This window comes from Myotis nattereri (genome assembly GCF_964212035.1).
Source record: "Myotis nattereri genome assembly, chromosome: 10".
Taxonomy (NCBI): domain Eukaryota; kingdom Metazoa; phylum Chordata; class Mammalia; order Chiroptera; family Vespertilionidae; genus Myotis; species Myotis nattereri.
In genome coordinates this window covers 57,659,592-57,678,634 of record NC_138085.1, presented here as the reverse complement: position 1 = coordinate 57,678,634, position 19,043 = coordinate 57,659,592, and the positions used below count along the sequence as shown (strand labels likewise).

Here is a 19,043-nt window from a genome sequence, read left to right as displayed (position 1 = left end):
GCACACTATGGACTCAATATTTGCTTTCCCCCTTCCAATTTATATGTTGAAGCCCTAATTTTTATTAGGGTGATGTTTGGAGGTGGGGACTTTGGGAAGTAATTGGACGAGGTCATGGGAGTAGAAGGGTCATGATGAGATTGGTGCCCATATAAGGGGATAAAGAGATCAGAGCTCTCTCTCGTCTGTGTGGGGATATAGCAAGAAGGCAGTTGTCTATCAGCCAAGGTGTTGGTTCTCACCAGAATCTGACCATGCTGGCATTCTGGTCTTGGACTTCTAGTCTCCAGAAATGTAAAATGTAAGTGTCTGCTATGTGAGCCACCCAGTCTGGTATTTCAGTATAGCAGCTGGAGCAGACTAAGACAGTGGAGCTCTTACTTGTATTTTTCCTATAATCCTATCTAGCAAAGGAAATCCTACACTATCTTTATGGATAAAGCACAAGGGGTTGAGATGTGGAAAGTTATAAGGAATATAGTGTTGGAAGCATTCATAGCATCACTAGATCTCAAGAATCTGTTTTCCCTATCAGACTCACCCTCCCCTACCCATCACACAAAAAGAAATCAAAGCAGAAACAAACAAGCAAAAACCCAAGCATAAAAATACACACCTAATACATTATTCTCTTTTTGAGCTGGGTAGCTATTAGATATTGTAAAGTTTATTTTAAGGACCCACACAGAAACAGTTGAAACCAGGAGACTTAATGGAAACACTAAAACCACATCAATCCAAAATGTGACAAGAAAACAGCTTCTTGTGTTTTTGGTGAAGCAATAAATACAGTAAAACTACTTATTTTCAGAATATTTATGGAGAACAGAAATGAGGTAAGGACTTTCACTTCTAGACACTAACTCATGTTTGTTTGACCTGGGTCAATAATGACAACTTAATTGGCCAAATTCTTACATTTCCCAACTGCTGACTAAGTTAATTTGCAACTTAAAACAGGCATCTCAGTTTGCAAACCCTTGGACTAAAGCCAGTCTGATCCCAAGCTTTACCCAGAAATGAATTGGCACACTGGAACTTGAAAGCAAAAATGTAAATCAGATCATTCATGTGGTTATTCAAAATAACTCATTTAATTTCTATCATTAACTATGATATTCGAGCATGCCCCATGGCCATGAGCTCCATGGCCACACCCCAGCTTCTTCTTTGGCCTTATCTCTTACCACCCTCCCTTTTTTAAAATTCTCCAACTACATCATATAGACACACTGCACATGTTCATGAATGTTCTTTCTGTGAGTTGGATTCAGACTTAAACATCTTCCATCTCAGTAGCTTTAACTCAGGATGTTTGTTAGAATCATCAAGGCAGCTTTAAAAAATGATCAATATTTGGCCCCACCCTAGACAAGCGGGATGTTAAAATCCATGGAAAAGGTAGGCCTGTGGTTTATTTTAAAAGCTACCTATGGGACTTTAAAGTGCAATCTGAGACGAGAACCACTGAACCTTGTTACCCTTTTGAGGCCCAGGGACTCGAATCCCCTCTTCCCATTCAGAATCTAACTGTCCCAACACTGGCCCCCAGGTTTTTACTAGGAGCCTGTAGAATCATCAGCCTCTACCTCTTGCTTTGCTATTCCAGTAAGTAGAACTTCCCCATTAATTCTCAGAGTCACGGAAGGCCGGGGTAGGAGTGTACCTACCCCTTCATTATCTAACAGGAGGTGCTGTTAGATTATCTAAGGAGGCAAAGTGGATTGGAACCCACCTTTTCTAGCACTGTCACCATTATGGTTTTAGTTACCTGGTTTATGTCCTTTCCTTTTATCTGTGCTGAATGAGGTCCATGGATTGAGAATTTGGAGGATCCTCAACTTTTTTAGTGTGCTTGCAAGTTCTCGTCCAATAAATCTTTCTTTATAAGTCCCTCTGTTAACTTTTCTTTCCCCTGTGATTTGGGAGTGGAGGCTGGAGTGTCAGACTAGTATTCTCATTTTTATATGCAAGTAAATCACTTGATTATATATTTTGTCCTTATGTTATCATGAATATTTCAAATGAATTTTATATGGTTCATATTTATGGTTTGGGAGCTATTTCACATTTTGGCTCATTGCGGTCTCATCTGCATATACGTATCTCAGCTGATGTTGATTGGTCTCATTTACATATTCATCATGCTCCTATTTTCAAAGATATTTTGTTATAGACTGCCTTTTCATCCCTCTCCAGTGTTATAATAGCATGGTAGATATGTTTTTAAATTGCTCTCATTTCCATACATAATTTTCCTGGTTACCATAAATCACCACATTGTCACCTAGTCCCCCTGCCCTATTCAGTGTGATCTCCACACTTTACACCAAGCTGACATAAGGCTCCGCAGTAATTAAAGCCAATGTAAACAGTTTACGGTGCACTTTGCAAAGCCACTTCACATTGCAGAGTTTAATGATTTCCTTTTCCCCCAGCCGGTCCCAAAGCAGTGAAGAGGTTTGAGATAATGATGCTGATGAAAGCTAAGGTGTGAACAGTGATCATTTCATTTCCAATGGTGACACTCCTGACCCAGTTCTACCAAAAAGACTCCTTTCCCTTTTGAATTCAGGCAGAGGGGAGTGGGTTAAGCTGGGTTAATGAAAGAAGGAGAGTCATCAGCATGGGCTGGGGCAGAGTCATTGGATTCTGTCAGTCATTCTAACAGGAGGAAGACGGCAGAATCAAATTCATCAAATCCCCATCCGCCCTGCCCATAGAGACCTTTCTCTTCTGGATGAGAACAGGACTAGTTTTCTTTAGACCTTAGTTGTTTGCCCGATTACTGGCACCTAGTCGCCACTATTTCTCCAGCAATGATATCAGTTTTTGTCTGTGGATCTCCCTCCCTGACCCCAAGTCCATGTGGTTGGGGTAGATGCATTCAGTTCTAAGAATGGAGCCTGTTTACCCAGGCCACGGCCAATTGGAACATCACATTCTCTTAGCTGCTGTGTTTGGTCCAGGGATGGTTATGTGATCTAAGCAAGTCATACCAATCTACAGATCTTTTGGCATGGAGCAAGAAAAGTTCAGCTCTGTCCTTCTGAATAGAACCCAAGACGTGAAGGCAGAACTGGGGCTGCTTGTATTGCCACTAGTGGTGGGGCTGGTGACGGAAATCAGCATCATGGAAGGAGACCTGAGAGAGGGACAGAGGCCAAGTCCTAAGGACACTGAACCTGAATAGGGCTGCTTCTGAAGCCATTCTTCCCTCTGACGGTCAAGTTAAATGAGCCATTAAATTCCCTTTTTTCTCCCTTAAGCCTGTTTGAGGTTTATTTTCTTTTGCCTCTTACAACAAAAGGAATCCTAACAAATGCAAAGTTTGTACCACTCATTTTGCACATATTAGGTTGTACATTTTTGTCCTGGGTTATATTTTAAACTCTAACTATATAAATGTCTAGATCATAGTAGATTCTCAGCCAGTGTTAAAATGCCTCTAAATTTCCACATTATTTATCATTATTATTCATACTATTTAGTATTTTCTTTCTATATCTGGATATCTTGTCTCTCCAACTAATTATATTTGTTTATTCATTCATTTTTATTCATGCATTTATCAGTTATTTATTGTATTTAATCTGTGTGAGTCACCATGGATTCAATATCAAGCGAAAGCAAAAATGTCCTTGTGCTCATGGAAATTTTAGTCTAATGGGGGAGTTAGAAATTAATTAAATTATCACCTAAATATGTATAAAATTGCTAAAATGATAGCACATAAAGACCAGTGGTGCTATGAGTGTATGGTATGAGTTATCCTCATTGGGAGGTCAGGGAGGACTTTCCTGGGCAAGTGACTCTGGTGTGGGCATCTGAAGGATGGGAGGAGCCAACTAACTTCAGACACTCCAGTCAGAGGGCAGAGAGTGTGCCCAGCAAGGGCCTTGGTTGGAAGCACAACACAGTACATTTTATGAACTAGAAAGGGGCTAGTAGAGCAAAGGAGAAAATGGGAGAGGTCCAGTTTCTACCTTTCTTCCTTCCTCCCTCCCTCCCTCCCTCCCTCCCTCCCTCCCTCCCTCCCTTCCTTCCTTCCTTCCTTCCTTCCTTCCTCCTTCCTTCCTTCCTTCCTTCCTATGATAAGAGCAATGGTAAGGCATGGAGGGAAAGTGTGTGCGTGTGTGGGGGGGCGGTCAGGTGTGGAAGGTGACATGATTTGATATGAATTCAGAAAATATCACTCTGCTTGCTCTGTAGAGAATGGATTGGCTGAGGGGAGAGCATGCTGATGGAAGCTGGAGAGACAATAAGTAGATAAGAGGTATAGTAAGGAGTTATAAGTAATAGGACTTATTGTTATACTTTAATACAAAGTTAAGAACAATCAAGGGATCTGGAAAAGCTTATAAATTCCAAATATAATCCTATAAATATGCTATTAATACTCCGAACATGAGATTGTGATTTGGAAACACTGAAGAGTTCTAGAAAGACAGGACAAAAGAGTAATATTTGAACTGGAGCCTGGAGGACAAGCGAGATTTCTGTTTCAATTTTAAGTGGAATTTTAGGCAGAGGGACAGCATCTACATAAGCCCAAATATTTAATATTTCCTTCCTTCCTTCCTTCCTTCCTTCCTTCCTTCCTTCCTTCCTTCCTTCCTTCCTTCCTTCCTCCACCTGCTACTATTTTTTAATCCCTCTATGTGCCAGGCATTGTCCAAAGAACCAGCCATCACATTCTAAATCGGTAATATTATTTCTGGGAATGAAAATGCTTGGGAAATGGCACATTTTCCTACCTGGTGAAAGTGTGTGATACAATGCATGTGCCAGGGGCTTTTGACTAAATCCATAGCAATAAGGGTCCCTTCCAGTTTCTTCTGCAAGTGAGTTTGAGCTGCGCAGGTCTGGCAGCAGAGTGGTGGGGAGATTGAAGCTGAGACAGGCATGGTAACCTCATGCAGGAGGCTATGTAAGTTGATGAGACTTTGGATCTAATTGCAGCAGGAGTGAGAGGAGGGCATTCTGGGGATTATTTTGTGGGGGAGTAAATAGGATCTGAGGAGCACCTGGGTATGAGGGACAGAGGGTCCTGAGTCAAGGAAGACAGAATTTCCTTGCTTTGGAGTCTGGACAGATGGTGATATTATTCTCTGGGCTGCATGGGAAGATGAGAAATTTAAAGAGAGAGATAATGTGCACATATTGAATTTGAGGCACTTGCCGTTTACTTAGGTGTGGATATTTTGGAGGTTTTCCATTTCAAAACAAAAATTACAGTCTCAGAAGAGAGGTGGGGTTAGAGATGAAGGTTAAGGAGCCATGATAGTATGACATTCTTTGATGAATAATGATTTAGGGATATGACTATAAAAAAGAAAAATGGCCAAAAATGGATCCCCAGAATATCTGAACTTTGAGGAACAAGACAGATGGAGAGATGGCTTATGGAGTAGTCTGGGAAGGTAAGAGGGCAGGCAGAAGGGTGTGACGTCACTGAAATGAAAAGGGGAACAGCATTAAGAATGGCATGAGTGGTCAGTGAAATCTATTTCAGTGCATGTAAGTTAAGTACCAGGAAGACAAAGTAGAAGTAATTAGATTAGTCCGTTATGGTATTGTTAGGGACTTTACTAGAATAATAGTGTTAGGTAATCGGTGGCCACCTTGCACATGGGCAGCCTACGGAGTGATTGAAAGGAAAGAAGAGGGAGGCAGTGAATATAGGTGCTTTTTCTAAAGAGTGGTAGTGATGGGAGGAGAGGGGAAGGTAGCAGGGAAGGAGGGAAGAATTTATACAGAAAACTATCCCCCCCCCCCTTTTAAATAAGGATAGGTGAACCTTGGCCACACGTTGAAATTAATGAAAGGAATTTTATGACTTGTGGAGAGGGTGATATTGGAGAGGAAGCCAATATTTATTAAGTTCAGGAAACTGGATAAAAACAGAAGGAAAAAGAAAAATGCAGAGGAAAGATCTGGAAAGGAGATGAGAACTCATAGAGAAGGGGAGATAATGAATGAAGGTGAGCACAGAGATGGAAGGGCACAAAGAGTCTGTTCAGAGTTCAATTCAGTGCCAGTCTCTCTACTAGGTTGTGTTTTTGAAGCCTCAGGACATAAACGGTGTTGGAAAAAGTAAGATCACTATAATTTTAATTTTTGAGTACTCACTGTGCTAGTGCAGGCTGGGTAATAAAGACACGAGGCAGAGATGGACAAGCTGCAGCTGAGGAAGTTGAGGAGTTTCTGAGCTAGCTGCCCTGTCTCTGAAATCATTGCTATGTCAGCTCAGCTCAACCATTTAGATCACCACAGAGAGGTCTTGTCTGAGGCTGAACGTCCAATTAGCGGTCAGTCACATTGCTGATTGAATTTTATTAAGGTGGATTATTTGTGATGTCTGATATTCCTGTATTTTAGAATAATTTTGATTCAATTATGGGGCAATAATCTAGTCTATGTTAGTTTCAGGCAGGGCAATAGTAATCCATCAGGAACACACCTTGAGCCAAAAGCTCGCCAAGTCTATTGCTTTCCTCTTTCCCTTGGTGAGCTCTGCTCAGACGAGTGCTCCACCTCCCAATTCCTGTGAGTGTTGAATGTCTTCAAGAAGGTAAATCCTGAAGACTGCAGGTCTTAAACTGGGCTCTCACCCACCTGGAGCGTGCTTGCACTGAGAAATTAGAGATCACATAAACCATTTCCCCCTTATAGAACACCTCCTTTAGTGCCCAGGTGAGGAAATCAAGGCCCTGAAAGATACAGTGACTTAATTGAGATTACACTGTAAGTTTGTATTAAAACTAACCCCCAATCCTAGGATTCTGACCACTCCCCTCTAAGCAGGTGGTTTAATAACTACCTGCTTTGTGTTTCTTTCACTCATGGGTTTCTCTTTCCCTCAAACCTCAGTAAATATTCTTCTTAAAGGGGTGGTGGGGTGAGAGAAAGAACCAAGAGGAAAAATTGAATGGCTTCAGGAAGGAGAGCACATGTCACCTGGAGGGTTGCTTTCATTCCCTTGGTGTGATCAGTTTATCTGTTGCTATGTTTATTGGCCCTTAAGTCCTGACATCTGGCTGCCACTGCAGTGAAGAACACGTTTTCCCGGCTCGGAAGGCCTGGGAGATGGAATTAAGGGCCTTTGAAGGGAGAGTGGGTTACCTAAAATATGGGAGAATTTGTTCTGCTTTTTATTGCTGTTCACCATTTTAAGAAAATCCCTACATAAACTAACCCAATAAGAAGTGAATGTTTGGGGAGAAACTAAGATGGCGGCATAGATAAACACCGGGAAATAGTTGCCTCACACAACAATTGAAAAATATCCCAAAGGACGGAGCAAACATCGTCCAGAACAACAGGAACGCTGGCTGAGTGTAATTTCTACAACTAGAAGAAAAGAAAAGCACGCTGAGAGCCAGAGGAGCTGCGGAGGTGAAGTGCAGAGGTACGGCGGCGGCTCGCGCACGCGGAAAGGGGGTGGCACCTGAGGACGCGGCTGTCTTTTTGAATCACAAGCTCCCGACTGCTCTGAACTCCGGTTCCGGGAAGTCTCTGGGGACCCAGGACTCATACGGGGAGAGGCTGCTCTGTCAGGCGGCAGCGGGCGAACTTGAGGGCGGCTTTCCCTCAGAGGTGCTTGCAGCCCTTACCGGGACACTGAGACGCGCGACTCCGGGCGCGGAGAATCACCATAGCTGCTTTCTCCGCCCTTTGACTCCCTGAGACCCCGCCCCACCCAGGCTGCGGCAGAGGCTTTTGCATGTGAATGTACCTAACTACAGCCCAGCCAGGCAGACCTGGAACTTCCAAGAGAAGGCCCAAGGCCCCGCAGCGGCTTGCATTGCTTCACAGCTGAGCCTCTTCGTGGCTCCTGCTGTGTGGCCTCAGGCAGGGGCTGAATTAGCACCTCCTTAGATCCAGGAGCCACTGTACCCAGTGGTCAGAGGGGGACCATTCTCCCACTTCAGACACAGCTGATTCCCACAGCCAATTGGCCTGGAGGTCAATTCCTCCCAGTGATCCTACAACAACCAAGGCACCAAGAGTGCACCAAGAGTGTCCACCCCAGGTAACTGGGGAGGATGAGCCACTGGGCCCTACAGGACACCTGGCGCGCAGGGCCACTCTATCAACACAGGGAAGCAGCCAAAATGCGGAGACAAAGAAACAGGTCACAAATGGCAGAAACAGAGAAAAGCAAATGACTGGATATAGAGTTCAAGGCCACGTTTATAAGGTTTTTCAAGAATTTTATGGAAACCGCCGATAAATTTAATGAATCCCTCAAGGAGTATAGTGAGACCATGGAGGACATGAAAAAGGACCAACTAGAAATTAAGCATACACTGACTGAAATAAAGAATAATTTACAGAGATCCAACAGCAGACAAGAGGATCCCAAGAATCAAGTCAAAGATTTGAAAAAAATTTGAAAAAGAAACAAAAAATACCCAACCGAAAAAGAAAAAAGAAAAGAGATTCAAAAAATATGAAGATAGTGTAAGGAACCTCTGGGACAACTTCAAGCGTACCAACATCGGAATTATAGGGGTACCAGAAGGAGAGAGAGGGCAAGATATTGAAAACCTTTTTGAAGAAATAATGACAGAAAACTTCCCCCACCTGGTGAAAGAAATGGACCTACAAGTCCAGGAAGCGCAGAGAACCCCAAACAAAAGGAATCCAAAGAGGACCACACCAAGACACATCATAATTAAAATGCCAAGAGCAAAAGATAAAGAGAGAATCTTAAAAGCAGCAAGAGAAAGACAGTCAGTTACCTACAAGGAAGTACCCATACAACTGTCAGCTGATTTCTCAACAGAAACCATGCAGGCCAGAAGAGAGTGGCAAGAAATATTCAAAGAGATGAATAGCAAGAACCTGCAACCAAGATTACTTTATCCAGCAAAGCTATCATTCAGAATGGAAGGTCAGATAAAGAGCTTCACGGATAAGAAAAAGCTAAAGGAGTTCATCACCACCAAACCAGCATTATATGAAATGCTGAAAGGTATCCTTTAAGAAGAGGAAGAAGAAAAAGGAACTCTTACCATTTGCCACAGCATCGATGGAACTGGAGAGCGGATAAATACCACAGGATCTCACTCATTTGTGGAATATAATGAATAACATAAACTGATGAACAAGGACTGATTCAGAGACGGAGAGGCATTGATTGGACTGTCGGGCCTTGGAGGGAAGGTAGGGGAGGGTGGGGGCAAGGGGGAAAGATCAACCAAAGGACTTATATGCAAGCATATAGGCCTAACCAATGGACACAGACAACGGGGGGGTGAGGGGATGAGCGGGGGGGAGGGGGGTGGGTAGAGGGTACACATATGTAATATCTTAATCAATAATTATATTAAAAAAAAGCCCCCCAAAAAAGTGAATGTTTGCATTAACGAAGGAGTTTTCTCTTTTCAAAGGAAACCTCCCCCAGTGCTGTAAACCTTCCCAGTACTTTTAAATGTTTATGTATCAATTACCACTTGTCAGTGTGGCTTGGCAACAGGAAGCCTAGCAAAGCTCTAAAGCACAAATGTTAGGCGCTGCTGTCAATTAAATATTAGTCAGAAATGATAGAAGGTTTCCCTGAAGAAGAATGATGTCAGCAGAGAAAACAGACTTTTGTTTATGAAAGTTCCACTCGCAAGTACTCTGGAAGCAACACCTTATAGAAGGAAGCAGTGAGGATTCTTGGATTGCTTGTGTTCATTTCAGTGCCCCACTCAGAAAGAGTCCACATTACTGTTTGGGAGCTGTGATACGGAAATAAAACGGGAGGTCGTGTGGAGGGTTTTCTGGCTTCTAAGCATAGGGTATCCCACTAGATGTGATCTGAGGCTGCTGCCCATGGCCTGATGGAGGCCTTCACACTCGGTATTGTCAGGTACATACATTTTCTCCAGGTCCTTAAATCCAGAAAATGCTCCTTTTGGGATGACTCGAAGCTTGGTGAGGACAAACCTCCTGAAAAGAGAGTGGACATAAAATATCACAGCCTATCCATTCATAAATAAGTGTCTAATGCATTGTTATCAGCTAACAGCAAACATGCACTGAGTGTTTGCCACTTAAGGATGGTTGAAATTGCTTTTACATGGTCTCTCTTCACCTTCACCACAAAGCAGTGAAGCAGTGATGCAGGCACTGTTGTTATCCCCATTTTGCATAAAAGGAAACAGGTTTAGGGAGGTTACAACAGTTGCCCAGGGTCACACAGCTCATGGTAGAGCTGGATATGAACCTTGCTTGTCACCCCTATCCCATATTGCCTACTGTAGCCCTTCCTCTACTCCAACCCTGAATACCTCTTCCCTTTTTGTCATTCGTAGCTGATCTTTCAAAGAGACAATGAACCCAATAGTAGCAGGCATATTTTAAGAATTTTTATGGCCTGTACTTGTATTAAGTGTTTAAAACTTAACATAATTAAATCCTTTCTGAAGATGGAAAGTCTTGATTTTCATTTCCTGAAAGGCTTTAAACTAGATAAATTGAAGATATTTCCACTAAAAATAGCCTAGATTTCTTATGTAACATATAAAAAATATTGTTCTAAATGCATAGCTGAGCTTGCAAGAATATATGAGAAATCTCCAGGGGTCCAACTGAAAACCTGAACAATGAATACAAAGCAGAATACTAAGAGGGTAAACTGAAGCCAAAGTGTGGGGAAGGGCAGTTTTTCTGGACTTTTTAGCCAAAGGATTTGTGTTTTGATGGAAAACTGGTACATGAGATGAAACATGGAAGAGGGATGCAAAGATCCATTTCTTTCATCTGTCTGTGCATTCTCTCTCTCTTTCTCATGCATTTTAAAAAGAAAGGTACAGAAGACGGATGACAATTTTCAATGAAATATAATCTGGAAATTTTTCATAATTTATAAAAGACATAAATCCTCAGATTCAGAAATCTCAACAAAGCCCAGGACAGGAACAAAAATAAATCCCCTGCCAGATATCTATTAGTTAAAACTGTAGACAATAAAAATATTTTAAATGCAAACAGAGAGAAAAAAGATATATCATCATCAAATTAAAAATTAGAAAACTTGTAAACACATCTTCAGAATTATTAGAGAAAATAATTGCAAATTTAGAGTACTATATCACAAAATGTTTATTTTCAAATGTGATGCTAAAGACACATTTAGAAAAATTTAATTAGCCACAACCACAAAGTTTTAGCAAAAGACTTCTTTTATAAATAAGAAAAATTAAATCAGTGAGGAAGAACAAAAAGCAAGGAGGAATACTGAACAAAGAAATTAGTGCTCCTTATTGAATAGGTGGATTTTCATAATCATTGGAAAACTTACCTACTTAATAAGAAATACTAACAAGATATTGACTAAGAACTAGGTCACAAACAAATTGGTATCAAACAAATCATTTTTTTGACAATGATGCAATTTAGTTACTTTGAAATCAACAAGAAAATAAAATGAACTCCCCCCTCCCCACCCCAACACATGTGCACCCAATGGGAAAATCTAAACCAAAACAAAATAAACATCCATTTAAATGATATGGGTCAAAGAAGAAATTACAATAAAAATTAGGAATTACTTGGAATTTAGTTAAAATGCAACATATAAAACTTATGGGTTGTAGCTTAACTGTTACTTATAGAGGAATTTGTAGTTCTATTATACCAGAAAAAGGAAAAATATGGGAAATTAATGAGCTACACTTCCATAGGAAACTAGTGAAAGAACAACAGAATCCTGGAAACAGAAAATTATAAATCCAATATTTATTTATTCCATTTGTGGCCAGAACTTAAGGTGCAAACTCAAAAGCAGTTTACTAAGAAAATTGATTAAATGATAAGCTGTTGATAAAAATGTTTTGAGAAGATAAACACTCAGCTAAACTTAATTTGATACATAGAGTTTAAGTTCAATCTATACTAAACGTGGTATTTCACAATTATAAGGTTAAGTTTCTACATAAATTTATGCTAAGATGGGTAAAGAAACTTTCTTGTAATATTGAAAATTTTATTACAATAGTTTCAAGGACTCTTGATTTAGAAATCTAACACTAAAAACGATTGTTATAAAAAAGTAACCTTATTTGAATGTTTCTTAAAGAAAACTGTTTATCACTTAAAGTTGCAAACCTGACCTATCATGGAAGGCTTTAACCAGAAACTTTCTGATAATTTGTTATGTCTTTATTGATTTAGCTGTAATTAATTTTAAAAAAAAAAGGTGTGTGCAAATCTCTTTTAAATAAGGAACATTAGTAATGGCAAAAGAAAAAGGAACTTTATTCTTAGTGAATTTTCATTTTAGAAATAAAGTAAATGAGTCTAACAGATTAAAGCACAGTGCAAAGTTTAAGTATGCCTTGAGAGAAGAAATCTAAAGAAAGTGAAGAGAAAAAATAATCAAGATAAGAGTAGAAATTAATTAAAAACAATGAAATGTATCAACAAAATCAAAAGCTAATTCTTTGGAAAGATTAATAGAATAAAAATATGTTAACTTTAAGCAAGAAAATAACAACAATAAAACAGTGAGAAACATGAAAAGTGACACTTAACTACCAGTATAATGGGTTTTAAATGAGAGAAACCTAAGAACAATTTTATAACATTAGATTTGAAAAAATCAGACAATATGGACAATTTTCTTAGAAATACATATTTAACCAAAACTGACTCAAGAAGATATAGAAAAATTTAATAGATCTATAAACATTAACAAATTGGGTTGGTAGTTTAAAAGCTACCGAGCATAAAACAAGGTCAGCATCATCTGATTTAAAAAGTAAATTCTACCTCTTTAAAATAATAGAAAATCTCAATCTTACACAAACTATTCCAGAGACTAGCAAAAGAGAATACTCTTCAACCCATTTTATGTGGCTGGTGTAACATCAGTAACAAAGCCAGACAGAGACAATAAAAGAATGAAAATATTTAAGTCAGTCTCACTTATTAATATAAATAGAAAAATCTGAAATAATATAGTGCCAATATATATCCAATAGAGGTAACAAATAACACATCATCATCAGTTTGGGTTTGTCCGAGAATTAAAGGGTTGTTAAATATCAGAAAACCCTATTAAAGAAAATTTCCACATATTAGGAATTAAGAGAGAAAAGCCACATGATTTTCTTAAGAGTCATAGAAAATGTATTTGATAAAAACAACCCATTCATGATAAAAACTTTTTTTTAAAAATACATTTTATTGATTTTTTATAGAGAGGAAGGGAGAGGGATAGTCAGAAACATCCATGAGAGAGAAACATTGGATCAGCTGCCTCCTGCACACCCCCCACTGGGGACGTGCCCCCCAACCAAAGTACATGCCCTTGACCAGAACCGAATCTGGGACTTTTCAGTCCGCAGGCCGACGCTCTATCCCCTGAGCCAAACCGGCGAGGGCCATGATAAAAACTTTTGACAGATAAGGAGAAGGGGGAGTATTCTTAATCTGTTAAAGAATTAAGTCTATCAACCCTTACAATAAATATACTCAATGGTGAAATATTAGGCACATTCCATTAAAATTAGGAATGAGGCAGGGATGTATGCCATTACATATTTCTTTAATGTTGTGCTAGATATCTTGTCTACACAGTAAAAGAAGAAAAATATATGTTAGGATTTTTTATTTTAAAACTTTCATTACTTAAAGGTAACATGATTGTCTATACAACAAAGAAATTTTATTCTTAAAATAATCTAAGATTATTATTAAAACTAATAAGAAAGTCTAGTAAGGTATCTGGCTTTATAATTAGTACACAAAATCATTTGCATTCTTTTAATATTTTAAAGTATATCAGTTACAATGACCACAAAACTTATACAATAAGACATCAAGAAAACAAGACAGCAATTTATGGAGCAAGCATAATCAAATATTTAATTTAAAAGCATTAAGAAAAGCCCTGAGCATACAAAAATAGCACATTCTAAATGGGAAGTCTCAATATTGTGAAGATATCTATTTTAATATTAATAAGTTAAATGCAAGACCAATCTAAGGCCCAATATTTTTTGTTTTGTTTTGATATGTGTGCATAGAAATTGACTAGCTGATGAATATTCAGATGGAAGAATAGCCCAAACAATTTTTAAGTAGTAAAACAAGATCGGGGAAATTATAGGTGAGGTAATAGGATTTTTATGAAGTTATAATGATTAAAATGCTGTGGTATTGACAGGGATTAAGAAATAGATCAATGGAAGAGAATAAAAAACACAGGAATAGACTATAAAATATAGGAAATGGCAAATGACCAGGTAGCATTAAAAATCAATGGAGAAAAATATGGACTAATCAATAAGGGATACTATTGTTTATCCTAGTGGAAAAATAACATAAGATCCTTCTTTGTTACCATATTAAAAATCTCACTTCTACGTTTACTAAAGATCTAAATGGGAAAAAGCAAAACATTAAAACTTTTAAATAAAATACAATATTCTGTTTAGAAAACTTTCTTTAAAAAGACACAAAAAACTGCACAGCAAAATTGGAAAGAAAATTTCCAATACACTTGACTATATTAAACTTAAATTTTCTGTAAAACAAAGATACATGAAGTAATTGATAAGATGAGATATAGACTTGGGAAAGATATTTACAACACATACAACTAAAAAAGTGTTAGCAACCTGAACTTTACAAAGTAACAACAACAAAAAAATACATACAACCCTGTAGAAAATTGGTAAAAGATGTGAACAGTCAATTTACATAAGAGAAAATGCAAATGTCAAATAAACAAATGAAAAGATGCTCAAATTCACTAGTAACCAGGAGAATGTAAATTTAAACATTAATTAGATACCATTACATGCCATCTCACTGGCAAACATTAAAAGGAACACTTCATAATAACAATGCTGCAGAGGCAGTGGAACAATGGGACATTTTCTGTACTCTTGATGGAAGGGTAAACTGCTACGTGTACTCTGAATAGCCGTTTGACAATATGTATTAAAGCTGAAGGTACAAATGCTCTTGGACCTAGTTATTTCCAGGTCTCTCTGCCATATGTGCACCTGGCGGCAGGTAAAAGATTAATCACTGCAACATCATTTGTGATAGCAAAAAAACTGGAAACAAATGCTGATGAATAAGCAAATGAATAAGTAGTAATAAACTGACACAATGCCAAATTATAGAGCAGTGAAAAGGAATGAACTGACTTGAGCTGCATGCAGCAATGTGGATAAATTCCCAAAGCATAATGTTGAGAAAAAAAAAGTTTGGTGAGATGTATACAATATGTACAGAATGATATGACTTTTGTAAAGGTTAACAACCTGCCACATAAAACAGTATACTGTTTTGCACGAGTCATCTTTTCATTCTTTATTTTGATGTTTTGATATCTTGGGGCTTTGTGTCTTTGGAGGAACTCCTCCTCCCAAGGCTAATTCCTAGAGTTGGCTCACGATTGGCCCGTGAGTGTGCCTTTCATCTGCAAAACAGCCAATCTGAACTCTGTATGCCCTGCCGCCTTCCTTCTGGAGCCCTTACTCTCTGGGCCACTATTCCTCTGTCCCAATCACCCCTACAGGAGAGTCCCCACACCCCATAGTCTGCTGAAATTATTCAAACTAGCCAATTCTAAACTTGCTTACCCTCTTTTTTTTTTCCGGTTCATTTAAATGGAGGCCAAAATAATGACTCCTGCCATGTTTTCCTGTGGCTCCCTCTGCTTCCTGACTGACCCTGGTGCTTCTCCCTGTATCCCTCCTTGGCGTGGTATGCACTCTTCTCTTAGATCTGTGAGTGTAGCAAACTATCTTTCAGTAGCATTAGCCTCCTGATCTGTTAGCCTCACTGTACCAGCATAATAATAAAGCTTATATATTAAAACATGTGTAGTGATGCATATATATTTATGGAAAGGAAAATTCAGCACCAAAATCATCACAGCGCTCACTTCTGTGACAGGAGGAAAAAGAGTGGTAAACAACTATATCTATATTTTCTACTTTTTATTATTCTATATACTTTGTGCTTGAAATATTTTGTAATTAATTTCTCAAGACTGAAATTCTCACCAGGCCATATCCCAAGCATCACTTATTTATTTATTTATTTTTAAACAGAGAGAGAGAGAGAGAGAGAGAGAGAGAGAGAGAGAGAGAGAGAGAGAGAGAGCTATTTAGAAGTGGTATCATACCCTTCTTGTCAGATGGCACCTTTGCTCCACCAGGGAAGATGGAATAAAGTGCCTGGGCGATTTCTAAAAAAAAATGTACAACTTATCAAGATGGCTGTGAAAATAAATGTTTTCTTTACTATTGCAAGTTACTTAATATCTCTTCCCTGATAAATGAGGTGGGTGGGATTTACTGTTTTCTTTCCTGAAATTGGGAAGCTTTAGGATCCCTTGAATGTGTCTGTTAGAAGCAGTTCATATCTTGGGCAGTTCATTCACCCTTGGCTAAATTCAATTTCCCTTTTTGGCTTAAAGGAGAATAGTTTAAAAAATCCCATAAAAAGCTCTGGCCACCTGGAAAACAGCCAATATTCTTTCTGAGAAAGCTGCCTTTTTATGATGGCCCAAGTGTAAATGACACTGGGCTCTGTGGTCTTTGAATTTCACACAAGTTTAAAAATTAGAGTGAGAACAGCTTGGCAAAAGATATGCAAAAAAGAAATTGATCATCTTCCTGACCTCAAAATGCCAAGAGTTTTTGTGCTTCACACTTTTGGGTCAAACTTACCCTAATCAACTTCCTGGAAATGTGTGTATGAAAACTATCCAAATAGGTGGATTGAACTAAATAAGTAAATCATCCAGAAAAAATAAAGATTTAAAATAACTTGATTTGGCTTTTTACCATGACCCAGCAGATGACTACCTACTGTCAAAATTATTTGGACATCTAGTTGTTTCATTTTTCTTGTTGTTATACATGGGTCTTGAAGCCTGTGGGGCAGGGAATAGCAGGAAAGAGGTACCAAGGTAGGAAGAGGTGGCTTCTATATACAATTTGACTTACAATTAAACTTAAAAACAAAAGTTTTCCACATTTTGGCGTGGGTCTTAACTGTTTAGAACAATTAAACAGATGTGTTCCTTACCTTAATGTGAGTGCAGTTAGCATTCGCCCTTTAGCACACATTTAGGCTGTATACACAAATGCCAAGGATGCATTGGTGGTTGCGAAGTCTCCCTTGAGGGACAGCCATGTCAATGTTCTTTGTCTCCCCTCTTCCATGGTGTGGAGTGGGCACTTGTCCCTCACCATAAGCCAAATGTGGGAGGTATTAGGAGAACAAATTATAGGGGTTGACACGCATTTCTTGCAATTTGGGGAGATATAGGGACTGAAACATGACGAGGCTGACCTCTAAAGGTCAGAAGAGGCCAGCTGCTTTGGGAGGGAGCTGTTTTTCCATAGACAAAGGTGTGGCTTTCCTAGGAGCCAAATCTGGACCCTGCAGAAGAGAGCTGGACTGCTTAGCCCGAGGAAAATGGACTTATTTTGATAATAAACTGACCCCAAAGAGAGCTTGTGGGGAGTGGACTGCTGGAAGCCCGGGGCAGGGGAATCAATCTCCGGGGAGTACAGGTGTAGGTCTCTAGTGTGAGGAATCCCAAGGAGCCCATGCGTCACACCAGAGGGTCCCAAAGCCAGAGGGCCACTGTACCAGCAGTGTTACCTCCAGTGCCTTTACCTCTAGTCTCTCTCCTTCCTGGGCCCAACCCAGGTGAGGCCAGAATCAGCAGCAACTGGGGGAGGAGGTGGAATAAGAATGAGATAAGAAACTGTTCCTTCCTTACCAGTTGTAGATTTTTGAGTCCGAAGCAGGCCCAAGAAGTGGAACAGGGAAGTTTTAAATCAGAGGAGAGTGGACATTTAATAATAGATAACAGTGGCCTTTCATTACGTTTATGAGCCTGGAACAGTTATGCCTGCCCCATATTTCATTTGGGATGGGGGAAAATGCGTCAACAGAGTAGGCTTGCCTGGCAGTGGTAGTAAAGCTAGTGATTTGCTGGTTGTACCCTACTAAATCCATCCTGATCAATGTGCTATGATTTCTGAGTTGGTCATCCTTTGTAACGCTTTGTCTCTGAGAGAAAAAGTATTATGAACATAATAGGAGAATGAATGGAAGGAAAGGCATGACAAGCATTCGTATGCCTGTTTTCTCCCCTGTTATTTAGTTCTTATTACATGGCTGTTGAGGAATTTAGAACAGGGAGGGTAATTTGGCTTTACCTTTTGGCGTCGTTTAGGATTTCCAGAAACATTTGCAAGTCAGGAACTCAGCCACATGGATTGTCTACCTGCTACCAGAATGGCTGGAGAGGGGTGGTCCAATTGTGTAGATGTTGTTTCCATTAGACCATCTACTTAGCTAAATTTTTGGATAATCTATTCTGTGTAGACTCTGGCACAAGCTATTGTGTCAACTTATAATGCCAGGATGTTTCATTTAGGAGGGAAAGTTTATGTTTACAAGAGAGAAATTCATGAGGCAGGCACCATTCAGAGCCCAGCTCCAATGACATCTCACTGTGCCTTGAGCCTCCATGATTTCCCCTCCACAGCCTTTCCAGAGTGGTGATTCCTCACTTTTATCATCTTTCAGGGAACAGGGCTTTCTAATAGCTCTTTTGAATCTGCTTTCCTTTTATTTCCATTTATGTCCCCTTATCTCAACATCTGTCCTGGGCTGAGGAAAGCAATGTAGGCACTACTGCTAACTGTATATCACTGCTGACTTTATCTCTTCCTTTGTACAACCTTTATATCAAGGTTGTTGAGGCTTTCATTCCCAACTCCCCCATCCCTTGTTTGCACTGAGTAGTTCTGGAATTATTCTCTATACCACATCATATCACTTGTTCACATTCATTTTATCACCTGTTCACATTCATCTTCTGACCTGAATCTGATACCTGATTTATAACCCATTTATATAAAAGCTCAGCATGAAGAAGCAACATAGTGAAGAGGAAAGATCACCAGGGTAAAAAATTAGAAATCTGGGCTCTATGCTGGCTCTGCTACTAGGTATGTAAGTAATTGGGAAAAGTCAAGCCCCATCTGTGGAGTGAGGAGGTT

The 19,043-nt window shown here is 39.4% G+C and overlaps 1 protein-coding gene across 1 annotated transcript in view; it reads right to left on the bottom strand.

The window, feature by feature from the left end:
* Window positions 1-19,043, bottom strand: part of FSHR (follicle stimulating hormone receptor) — a gene marked incomplete at both ends in the record, with an annotated part of 135,592 nt that overhangs the window by 64,766 nt on the left and 51,783 nt on the right. Inside the window, one exon of the mRNA XM_081100752.1 lies at window positions 9,871-9,942. Coding sequence (XP_080956878.1) covers window positions 9,871-9,942 — 72 coding nt within the window. The remainder of the gene's footprint in view (window positions 1-9,870; window positions 9,943-19,043) is intronic.